Raw genomic sequence first — 12,285 nt, 5'->3', positions numbered from 1 at the left:
AGGTGTGGCATATCAAGATGCTGATTAAAGAGCATGATTATTGCACAGGTGTGCCTTAGGCTGCCCACAATAACAGGCAACTCTGGAATGTGCAGTTTTATCACACAGCACAATGCCACAGATGTTCCAAGTTTTGAGGGAGCGTGCAGTTGGCATGCGGACCGCAGGAATGTCCACCAGAGCTGTTCATTTCTCTACCATAAGTTGTCTCCAAAGGCGTTTCAGAGAATTTGGCAGTACATCCAACCGGCCTCACAACCACAGACCACGTGTAATCACACCAGTCCAGGACCTCCACATCCAGCAGGTGCACCTCCATGATCGTCTGAGACTAGCCACTTGAACAGCTGCTGCAACAGTTGGTTTGCACAACCAAATAACTCTGCACAAACTGTGAGAAACCGTCTCAGAGAAGCTCATCTGCATGCTCGTCGTCCTCATCGGGGTCTGGACCTGACTGCAGTTCTTCATTGTAACAGACTTGAGTGGGCAAATGCTCACATTCGATAGCGTCTGGCACGTTGGAGAGGTGTTCCCTTCTCGGAAAAGAATCCTGGTTTTCACTGTTCAGTGTGTGGTGGCGTTTGGGAGAGCGGTTTGCCGATGTCAGGGTTGTGAATCACCCCCACGGTGGGGGTGGGTTTAGGGTATGGGCAGGCGTATGTTATGGACAATGAACACAAGTGCATTTTATTGATGGCATTGTGAATACACGGAGATATCATTACTAGATCCTCAGGCCCATTGTTGTGCCATCACCTCATGTTGCAGCATGACAATGCATAGCCCCATGTTGCAAGGATGTGTACACCATTCCTGGAAGCTGAAAACATCCCAGTTCTTGCATGGCCAGCATACTCACTGGACATGTCACCCATTGAGCATGTTTGGGATGCTGTGGATCAGCGTATACAACAGCGTGTTCCAGTTTCTGCCAATATCCAGCAAGTTCACCGAGCCATTAAAGAGGAGTGGACTAACATTCCACAGTCCAGTCAACAACCTGATCAAGTCCATGCGAAGGAGATGTGTTGCACTGCGTGAGGCAAATAAGTTCAAGTTAAAGTGCCAATGATTGTCACACACACACTAGGTGTGGCGAAATTATTCTCTGCATTTGACCCATCACCCTTGATCACCCCCTGGGAGGTGAGGGGAGCAGTGAGCAGCAGCGGTGGCCGCGCCCGGGAATCATTACTGACTGCTTTTCTGACCCCCCAGACCCCCAATAAAGCAAAACTGCACATTTTAGTGTGGCCTTTTATTGTGGGCAGCTTAAGGCTCACCTGTGCAAAAATCATGCTGTTATCTTGATATGCCACACCTGTGAGGTGGGATGGATTATCTTGGCATAGAAGAAATGCTCACAAACACAGATTTAGACAGATTTGTGAACAGTATTTGAGATGAATACATGTTTTGTGTATATAGTAGAGGTTTTAGATATTTGAGTTTAACTCATGAAAAATGGGAGCAAAAACAAGTGTTGTGTTTATATTTCTGTTCAGTATATTTACATTGTAATTGAACCACTGCTCTGTATTAATTATACAAATCCATAGAGTATTAGAAGTTGAGTTAATATTATGTACATGTTCACATATACAACATCTGCATACAAAAAAAATCTAGTTTTATGAAGATAACTAGAAAGCCTAGCTGTAGACAACCACAATGTATCCCAAGAAAAAGACATTATATTTCGCCCATCTTGAGAGCTCTCAAATTGCTGTTCAAGCAGGTCTTTGTGATATTATCAACAGGTACTTTAAGAGGCAGTGTAGACTGTTACAATATTCAACATGTAGTATTCTATCGTTAGATTACTACCTCATATTTTTGTATAGCTTGACTTTTTGATACAGCTCTTGTATACCTTATAAAGTACCCAGATTTTTGGCATGTCCAAAAAAACTAAAACATAAACCATGTTGAAGTTATCAGAAAAGCTTGTGTTTGTGTTAGAAAGTTTGATTGTAAGTTCATTTGTGTGTTTACAGGGCGTGACTTATCCAGCCTGTCATGGCATCTGGAGTAAATGGGCTCCTCCATTGGAGAGAAGTCGACTGGCAACCATCTCTTTCTGTGGTACTTATTTTTGTGCTCGACTGTCATTTTCTTCCAGTTGGTTATCCACCTAAGAACCTCTGCAGTGGACATGAATTGTTGCTCTATTGTTACAACAAAAAGTCTACTGTAGAGGACGATGGTTCTGCAGGAGGATATATAGCTCTGTAATGTGTACTAGGATGACTCCTGGCCGCTTCCTTTGTGAGTACAGCGTTGAGCGTCATATTCTGCTGAGTCATTGTGTTTGTCCTGTGTAGGCTCCTACGCTGGAGCGGTCATAGCCATGCCTCTGGCTGGAATCTTGGTCCAGTACACCGGGTGGTCGTCTGTCTTCTATGTGTACGGTAAGCTAACCTCTCATCTCATCATTCAACTTGCATACCTCACACTATCTTTATTCAGTATCTCTATCTTCACCAGCTTCCGTCTCTTTCTGGTATCCAAAGTGCAAAGGGTCATTATTATAAACAAGGGTAATTACCAGTGCGTTTCCCACCTAGGCCTTCAGTGATGTCCTACTTAGTCCGACTTTAATAAATACCCCTCAAAATACCATCATTTATGTCACCACATGACCACGGCTGGAGAAATACTATACGGAAAACACACTTGTGCACTACTGAGCATTGAACCACCTCAACAGTGTACAAAACAGGCTATATTTTGGCACATTTAAAAATCAATGAACCCGCATCAGCATTTAAAACAAACCTTACGTGGTACTGTCAAAATTTAAATAATTGTAAAGAACACATTAAATGTGGAAAAATAAATAAATAAAATATTTGAACTTTTTCTTTGTGAGTTAAAAAAGTGAGAACCAATGATTTCTCCATTGGCCGGGTATGGCTTTGGTGCCCCTTCCTGCTTTTCGCAAATTACAACTTGTGATTGGATTCTCACATGGGAGTGACAAGTGAAAATCCAATAACAGTCACGTTTAGCGTAAGGCTACCTAGATGGGCTACTGTCAACAATTCGTGATCTGATTGGCTATCGTAACTGTCTATCAATTGTCTATCCGGCAGAATTCATACAGCGCTGGCAACAAACTAACTGAATTCTGATTGGATAAAAGCTCTATCGTAAAAACAAGCAACACTGGAGCCTAAAAAGACATGAAGAGAATATGATTAATATTTTATGGAAAGTAGATTAAAATGAACTTTTGTTAATCTATGATCATGATTTATGTTAGGCCACCAGAGAAGGCCTTGCTGGCCCTAACGGCACACATATACTGTATTTACCAAGTGTTGAATCACAACAAACATATTTAGTTTCCGATATAAATGATCCCTGCCTGGGCATGTCCCCTTTTGTGGAGGATAGATACTTTGGAACCAGCACCAGGCTCTCAGACCTGCTGTAAATCTGTGAGCATGAACTGACGAAGCCTGATGGAATGAAAGGAAAAAAGTCTTCAAAACAATCTGAACAGTCCAGTTGCCATCAATTCGATATGTGTGTACAAAATACGTGCAATGGGACAAATTTACACCAGCATTTACAAACTTGTGAATTAGCACTTTTTAACGGGCAATGTGCAATTCCCTTCTTGTATAACTTTTTTGCACTTAAGCACTCTTACACTTAAATCCAAATTTCTATGGTCATTTAATTGCTAGTCTGTCATTAGTCATTTGGTTTATTGTTCCATTTTTTAGTCCTAATGTACTTTATATTATTATTGTTTTATTGTTGTCTTGTTGTTTGGTGCAGTCCGGTTATTTTGTGTTTGGGACAACAAAACCCCTTACCAACAAACTTGTTAAAAGGTCTCATATTACATAATTTTTAAACAATTATAAAAGTTTCAGACGTTTCACCGTTTATTTGTGAAAATGTAGCCTCGATGCAGGAATTTAGACTGTTTTAAAGTGCTTATAGTAAGCCCTAGCGACAACACTTGTAATTGTGTGTGTCTGTAGCTTTAATGCTAATGAGCTGTCTCTGAGACACGCTATTTTGCACTTTATCCACTTTGTACATATACACTGTAACCAGGACCGTAACCAGGATTTAACAAAAAATGGTGATCCAAGAGGAGTTTTGAAAGGCTGAAATCATGGCATTTAAATATTACCTTGAGCAACACAAAAACAATCCACTGTGTTAACATCACTAAAACATACATTTAAAAACTTGACTTCAAAATGTAATTGACCTCACAACTTTCTGCTCCCAAGCACGTCTGAGTCACATGTGTCACCAGAAGGAGGGAATTACATTTCTGTTAATATTCCAATAAGTGACAGAGCATGACAAGTCCAAGTTAATATGAATAATTTGACACGCACAGCACCTGACAGACATGACAACTACTCAGTGGCCTAGTGGTTACAGTGTCCGCCCTGAGATCGGTAGGTTGTGAGTTCAAACCCCGGCCGAGTCATACCAAAGACTATAAAAATGGGACCCATTACCTCCCTGCTTGGCACTCAGCGCCAAGGGTTGGAATTGGGGGTTGAATCGCCAAAAATGATTCCCGGGTGCGGCCACCGCTGCTGCTCACTGCTCCCTTCACCTCTCAGGGGGTGATCTAGGGTGATGGGTCAAGTGCAGAGGTTAATTTTGCCACACCTAGTGTGTGCGTGTGACAATCATTGGTACTTTAACATTATACTGACAGCGTTTCACATCACTTTCATTCAGGCAAAATCAGCTTTAGACACGTCAGTACAATTGAATGTTATTGTTATGTTGACAGCACATTTCCGATGAGATGATGTTTGCAGTAAAAGTGGACTTCATTGTGTTACGTTGTTATCTGGAGTTGTAGCGGGTTCAGTTGTGCATGCCCAAGTATTTTGAGAAAGGATGGTTTACCGCATGGTGATGTACAGCGCACACAATGTCCCACACAAAGTATATTTGCACTCAGTCATATCATCTTTCAACATCAACATCATGCTAAGTTAGCCTATTTGCTGACATAAAAACTGTATAACACTATCACAAGTCTGGAGCTGACGGACAGAGCTTCACTTTACTTTAAGATGTGTAGCAAAGCCTGTATCTTTAGACCGCTGTCCTCCCTGGAGGGGTGTGTGTATGTGTGTATACAAGGAGTGAGGTCATCATGTCCTTGAGGAAGGATGATTTCCTTCATGATGTCATGAAATCCTGGAATATCAATAATGAATGTTTAAGCGTCTTGAGGGTGAGAAATTACATTTTGCATAATAAAATGTGTGTGGGGGTGGCCATTTGCCTCAACGGGTTTATTATGAAGAGAGACTTACAGTATTGGTTACGTGCTATTAGAGAACAATGCAACCGCATTATTTTGGCAAGTGGCAGTTTCTGCAACAAGCAGTGTGCGCTCTAACAATAAAGAGGCAGTACATGGTCAACATAAACAACACATTTTAACTCAATCTGATCACCATTGCAAAATATAAATAAACAAATAAACAAAAGAAATAAAAGAACACACTAGCATATGTTACCAATAGTGGTTTCAGAGAACTGGTTTAACAAATAAAGCTCAGGCTGCCAATCAAAACTGTCTTGTGCACACACACAAAAGAGGTATTTGAAAATGAAAGGATTTAAACGGATGATATTGTGGTTGCTATATTCTTGTTGAACCAATGAAAAAAATCATATCCTTTTCCAACAACACTTTTCTTGCACCATAAAGGAGCGAAACCATACTTGTCTCTGCATATCCCCGCTTGGAGAGGAGAAATACTTTAGATTCTGCACCATGCCCTTAGACTAGAGCTGAACAGTCGATTTAATGCCCTGAGAATTCCATGACTTGAATACATGATAATATTCAATGACACTTTTCCTAACACTGCTTTTTGTAACATAACGTTACCCTTTTGTTTTGTTCTTGTGTAGTAGTGGGGTGTACTTACATGGTTGGACCAGGAAGAAAGTGGCTTTGCAACTCGTTTGAGAGCGAGTGCCTCTTAGAGCGGCGCTTATCTGTGACATACAGCAGCTTTATTACAAAGCATGGATGACATAAAAGGACGGAAATATATATAATTGTTTATTCTGGGGTCAGGAACGCTTGCATTAAGAGTCAAACAGCAAAAAGAGAAAACAAATCCATCTTTCATAGATTTGCAATTGGTTAGCTTGATACACCAGGGGTGTATCAATTGTACAGAGTCTTAATAGATCATCCGCAACACGTTCATCCATCCACTCATCTATCCATTTTCTACCACTTGTCCCTCTCGGGGTCGCGCAACAAGCTCAGTAATAGCAGGGTTTCCCGCAGCGCTTTGTTGTAAAGGCGGCCGCCTTAACAACAAGCTGCTCCGCTTAGGTCTGCCTCTGCCTCTCTGCAGCACCCAGCATTGTCCCACCCACAGAACCATCTGATTGGTTACACACAGAGCGGTAACAGCCAATCAGCAGTGCGTATTCAGAGCGCATGTAACAGCCAATCAGCAGTGCGTATGCGTATTCAGAGCGCATGTAACAGCCAATCAGCAGTGCGTATTCAGAGCGCATGTAACAGCCAATCAGCAGTGCGTATTCAGAGCGCATGTAACAGCCAATCAGCAGTGCGTATTCAGAGCGCATGTAGTCAGTGCTCCTGCGGTCTGGTGAGCAGAAAGGTGTTTAGCAGGTAAGCAAAATTATAATAAACACCTCCCAGTCAACTACTACTAACATCACTATGAGCCTGTTGACGTCCTAGAAACATAAGCGGCAGCTCAGCTCGCTCGCAGTCCTTGAGGTGAAGGCTAATTAGCTTTTAGCCTAACGTTAGCTCACTGTGCGGTGTCTGTGTGTGCGTGCATGCGTGTGTTACGGACAGCAAAGCCCTGTCTGTCTGAGAGAAAGACAAGCATTATTGACCTACAGTTAACAACTAAGTTATTTCTCTTTACCTTTTTCTGTGTTGATTGAGCTGTGTTGAAGCAGCAAAAAAAGACATTATGTTAAATGAAGAGTTTCTGTCTCTGGTAGTTGATATAATAATGTAACTGCATCATAAAGCCTACATGAACTCCATGGTGTTCAGGGATGAATAGTCTCTCCTATTGCTATTGTACTATTTTTTCAGCTATAGTTACATTAATTGTTAGTAATGTAGCAGCCTAGTTTTGAATGGCACATGTTGATAAAAATATAACATTTACATAATAAAAATCAACTACAGGCTTCCCAAATGCTGTAATAAATGAAGCATGATGAGTTGAACATATGTCAGCATGTGGCCCCACTTTTAACTCTTTTTTTCAAACACTTATTGCAAACGCTTACTTACAGTGTAAGTCATTCATTTGACTTTGTAAGTCATTATTTTGACTTCGTAAGCCATTATTTAGTCATTATTTTGACGTACTTAGTATCTCAGGTAACTAGGACTGTTTTGTTTTACTTTACGGAAAAAATATCGAGATATATATAGTATATCGCCATTCAGCAAATGGAGCGGAAAACACAACCAAAAGTTGTAGGCTTCCTCATGCGACGAAGCCGGCCTACTTCACCTCAGTCTGTAGTCTATTGCCCCCCCAGGCTGTGGTGGCAGCGACGAGGTGGAGACGTGATGGCGACAGGCCGAGTAACAGCGATCCTTACACCCACCCACTCCCTTCCCTGGTCCCCTCCCCCTGGAGAGTCACCACCTTAACTAACACATTTTCTGGGGGAAACACTGAATAGTGTATATATATTATTTATATATCTCAGGGCATTCAATCGATCGCTACTGGACTGTTTGGTTTAACCAACACAACATCCCAGTACACTTCAAACCAGGCAACTAACTGAGACAAAGACCGGACACCCCACACCCACAAAAACAATTCATATATTGGGGAAACAAAACAACCACTAAGCCGACACATGGCACAGCATAGACGGGCAAGTCAAGACTCCTGCACCTCAGGGAGAAACAGCACTCCCTTGAGAACAACAATTTACAAATTCTGGACAGGGAGGATGGATGGTACGAAAGAGGAGTGAGGGAAGCCATCTATGTCAAGCTTGAAAAACCATCCCTGAACAGAGGAGGTGGTCTACGACACCACCTGTCTCCCACATACAACACTGTCCTTTCAGCCATTCTTAAAAGACTCTGCAATTTAGCCTCCAACAAATAACAGGAGTTAGAAACATTCTGGTCACAGAAGATGACCAGTATGCCATTTGTTTACAACTAATGGAATGCTTACGCGGGGGATTCCGACTATTTTGGACTGGTAGTAGTCGATCCACAGCGAACGTTCTGCCACACAATACTTCAATCCTAACAAGAAGAAATTACACTTCAACGACTGTCGTTGGCTTTGACGGTGAGGTGGATTGAATGCCCTGAGATGACAATGACCTGGAGGAATGAGAACATTCATAGACATTATCTATAGGTTATCAATTGTACACGGAGTCTTAGTAGATCACCTGCAGCAGTTTGCACGTGTTATTTGGATCTTAGTAGAACAGGCCCGTAGTGTGTAAGTAAGTACATAATAAGAGACAATTGCTTAATATTTGAGTTTGTTTTGAAAAACTGAAGATGTACACATTGTAACATGCACATGCAGGAACCTTTGGCTTAATTTGGTACATGTTCTGGATCTTGGTGTCCTACGAGAGCCCGGCCGAGCACCCGACCATCAGCGAGGAGGAGCGTCGTTACATCGAAGAGAGCATCGGTGAAACCGCCCAGATGTTGAGCGCCATGGAGGTCAGTCCTCTGTCCGTCATTCCTCCCTCCATTTGTGTAACACCACCCCTACAACATGCAGTTTCTTCATGCAAAATGATTTTATGTTTTAGAAATTCAAGACTCCCTGGAGGAAGTTCTTCACTTCTATGCCCGTCTATGCAATAATTGTGGCCAACTTCTGCAGGAGCTGGACATTTTATCTGCTACTAATCAGTCAGCCCGCATACTTTGAAGAGGTGTTTGGCTTTGAGATAAGCAAGGTCAGCAAATCCTTTAGAATGACTGGTCTAACTCTACATGTATTTGTAATCAGATTTTTTGGGACTGAACCTTTAGTTTTGTAATATTCTCAGGTGCAGCGGCATACTGATCTTCCACTCTGTACACACTTACTGATATACTTAGGGTATCCGCGGAGTCTTACAGAGTCTTAAATCCAATAATTTGAATTTAAGGCCTTAAAATGTCTAAAATTCTCCTAAAATCGCATTAAAGATCTTAAATACGATGTTGAAAGGTCTTAAAAATGTATTGATGTTACTTTTATTCAAAACATGCATAAACGTTAGTCTCGCTTTGAAATGTTTCGATTTTTGAGGACGCTATAACGTAAATACACAGCGGAACTAACTGTGCTGCCCTGTCAGAATTTATCGAACACCACCAGCTAGTGCTGACTTCCAAACAAATCTTGGTTTACAACAGAGAGGTTTCTGGTGTTTTCCTTCGTCTCTTGTACTTTTTTGCCTGTATCGATGTGAAATGGGTCTTAAATTGTATTTATTATGGTCTTAAAAAAAAGTCTTAAATTTGGCTTGTTGAAACCTGCAGAGACCCTGGTACTGGAAGTGTGCCTAGTGTTCATGTCTACACTAGGCACACTTAGTGTAGACATGAACATGTGATTGGCTGTGTGGCTCTGATGATATACCTCGCAATCGCTCCAGATTGACCTGAAAGGATTAGCCTTGAAGGAGTGTATGATGATTCATGATTATTGTCCTACAGTGCAGCCCAGGCTAAGGAGAACCATAGCTATCAATAGTGCTAAAGAGAAACCAGGGCTTAGAGACCCTCTTCCACCATTTGGGAACACTTCGCATTCCCTGTGAAATGCGTAAAAATGTTGAAAGGGACCTATGATGATTTAAAACACTTATTTGTGGTCTGGATAATATGTATTGATATACTTTGGTGTCACCAATATGATTCCAGAGCGTAGCCACCGCTCCTGCTCACTGCTCCCCTCACCTCCCAGGGGGTGGAACAAGGGGATGGGTCAAATGCAGAGAGTAATTTCACCACACCAAGTGTGTGTGTGTGACTATCAGTGGTACTTTAACAGTCACTTTTATAAACCGTTATGTCAGAACATAGCCAGACTACAAAACCCCACCAACAGAGACTTACAAAACTGTGTGCAAGCTCACGTCAAAATGCATGACCTTTATGATTTGACATTGTTAAACACGAGTATCCAACTTTGTAACAACATTCATCAGTCAGAAAAGCCGTAAGTCATCATAGGTCCCAATAGCCGAGATTCCAACCCAAAACCTCCTGGCTACGGAGCAGGCATGCTAACCACGTTGTCCCTGTGCTGCCAAAACAGAAACAATCGGATTTGGGGTCGAGTTGCTTGTGAGATTTGTCGCGTTGTAATCAGTGAACGTGTCATCTTCAAACCAAATAATCTCGTCTCCCTCATGAGAGAGAAGCATGAATCAAGCCTGTCTGGCATTTGTGAGCCGGGCTCAGGAGGAGAGCGTGTGATTACGGAGTGTGATATACGACCCAGACATTAGCCCAGAGTCAACACAAACACCCTGACAGATTCATCTTTCACATGTGCTTCCCAGGTCGGAATGGTGTCAGCGCTCCCCCACTTGGTCATGACCATCATTGTGCCCTTAGGAGGCCAGTTAGCCGACTACCTGCGTACACACAACATCATGTCCACCACCACGGTGCGCAAGATCATGAACTGTGGAGGTGGGTTAGCAGTGCGTTTGTGTGGAAGTGAGCGTGCAATCTGGAGTCAAGACAACTGTGCAGATGTTGACTTTGCTCGTTTTTAGGGTTCGGTATGGAGGCCACCCTCCTACTGGTGGTGGGTTACTCTCACAGTAAGGGGATGGCCATCTCCTTCTTGGTGCTGGCTGTGGGCTTTAGTGGGTTTGCAATATCAGGTGAGACTTGAAAAAACTCCCCTAGTTTGTATGATAGAGGCAAAAACCTTTGCTTGGCTGGTTACAGGTTTCAATGTCAACCATTTAGACATCGCTCCACGTTATGCCAGCATCCTCATGGGCATCTCCAATGGCGTTGGCACCCTGTCAGGGATGGTCTGTCCTCTAATCGTGGGAGCCATGACAAAGAATAAGGTGAGTCATTCTTGTTGTTGTTTGACAAGTAGAGATCGAAATACTAAGACAATTTTTAATTTGCATTTTAGAATGCTTAAAGGGGAACTGCACCTTTTTGGGGGAATCGTTCACAATCCTTATGAGAAACAAGAAGACATGTTTTTATTTTGCATTCTAACTTGCAAAAATCGTCTCAGGCAAGTTTCCAGTTGATTTTGGGTAAACTCTACATTTAAGTGAGCACAGCTTGGCTCCAAGTTCCACGTTTGTAGCGTCAAAGTCACGCCGACCTCACTCTTTCGGCTTCCGTCTGCTCCAACGTTTCACTCTTTCTTGGTAAAGGCAGCAGTTCATCCTCCGCATTCATTCAGCTTTAAAAAGATAAGGTTGGGAATCTTCATTTGTCCAAAAATAGTTGTCTTCGTTGTCTGTTACCAAGTCTGCCATTATTAGAACACGCTTGTGTTTGTTTCCGGAAGTAGGAATACATTTGTTGCTGTGCATTGCTATGGAGACGGAAATAAATGGGCTGAGGAAATAAGTTCTGGAAATGCATAAAATGACCAAAATACGGTAAATGTGTTATAAATGTTTCTGTTACTACATTATATATATATATATATATATATATATATATATATATATATATATATATATATATATATATATATATATATATATATATATATATATATATAAATTGCAGCATGTATATAAAACTTTGCTGGAGGGTTTTGAAGTTGCTTTAGAGCGCTTTGAAGGCTACAACAGTGACTCCCATTAGCCGTGTCTTCCGAGCTTTTCTTTAAAATCATCTTTAAAATCCTAAAAAAAATGAAGATGTGTGTTCTTGTCTCTCATAATGATGGTGAAAAAAGTGGAGTTCCCCTTTAAAAGTTTGAGTCCTGAAGCCAAGAGCAAAGAAAACCTCTTATTTCAGTCATTCTATATCCTTCTGAGAACCAGCAACCTCTTTGTGTTTTGCATAACAATTAGGGTTAGGCAAAAATCAAAAGTAAATAAATAATTTAACCTTCTACCTCCATTTTGGTTAATTCACGATGAGGCCTGGGCCGATAACACATTTTGCTCGATGATATATTGACCTACAAATTGATGCGTGTATATGCTTTCAAATAAACTTGCATTTCTCGTGTATTTTAACATTGTAATTGCAGTGTGAACTTTTAAATCTCCAAAAAG

General features: G+C 41.6%; 1 protein-coding gene across 1 annotated transcript in view; it reads left to right on the top strand.

The window, feature by feature from the left end:
• slc17a6a (solute carrier family 17 member 6a) overlaps positions 1-12,285 on the top strand; it is a 37,667-nt gene that overhangs the window by 9,498 nt on the left and 15,884 nt on the right. The window contains exons 5-11 of the mRNA XM_062035579.1: positions 2,001-2,088; positions 2,328-2,414; positions 8,592-8,734; positions 8,827-8,976; positions 10,576-10,708; positions 10,795-10,905; positions 10,973-11,100. Of these exons, the coding sequence (XP_061891563.1) occupies positions 2,001-2,088; positions 2,328-2,414; positions 8,592-8,734; positions 8,827-8,976; positions 10,576-10,708; positions 10,795-10,905; positions 10,973-11,100 (840 nt within the window). The remainder of the gene's footprint in view (positions 1-2,000; positions 2,089-2,327; positions 2,415-8,591; positions 8,735-8,826; positions 8,977-10,575; positions 10,709-10,794; positions 10,906-10,972; positions 11,101-12,285) is intronic.

The sequence above is a fragment of the Entelurus aequoreus genome, linkage group LG24, assembly GCF_033978785.1.
Source record: "Entelurus aequoreus isolate RoL-2023_Sb linkage group LG24, RoL_Eaeq_v1.1, whole genome shotgun sequence".
Taxonomy (NCBI): domain Eukaryota; kingdom Metazoa; phylum Chordata; class Actinopteri; order Syngnathiformes; family Syngnathidae; genus Entelurus; species Entelurus aequoreus.
The sequence above is the reverse complement of the archived record's forward strand: the minus strand, read 5'-3'. Positions and strand labels throughout refer to the sequence as shown.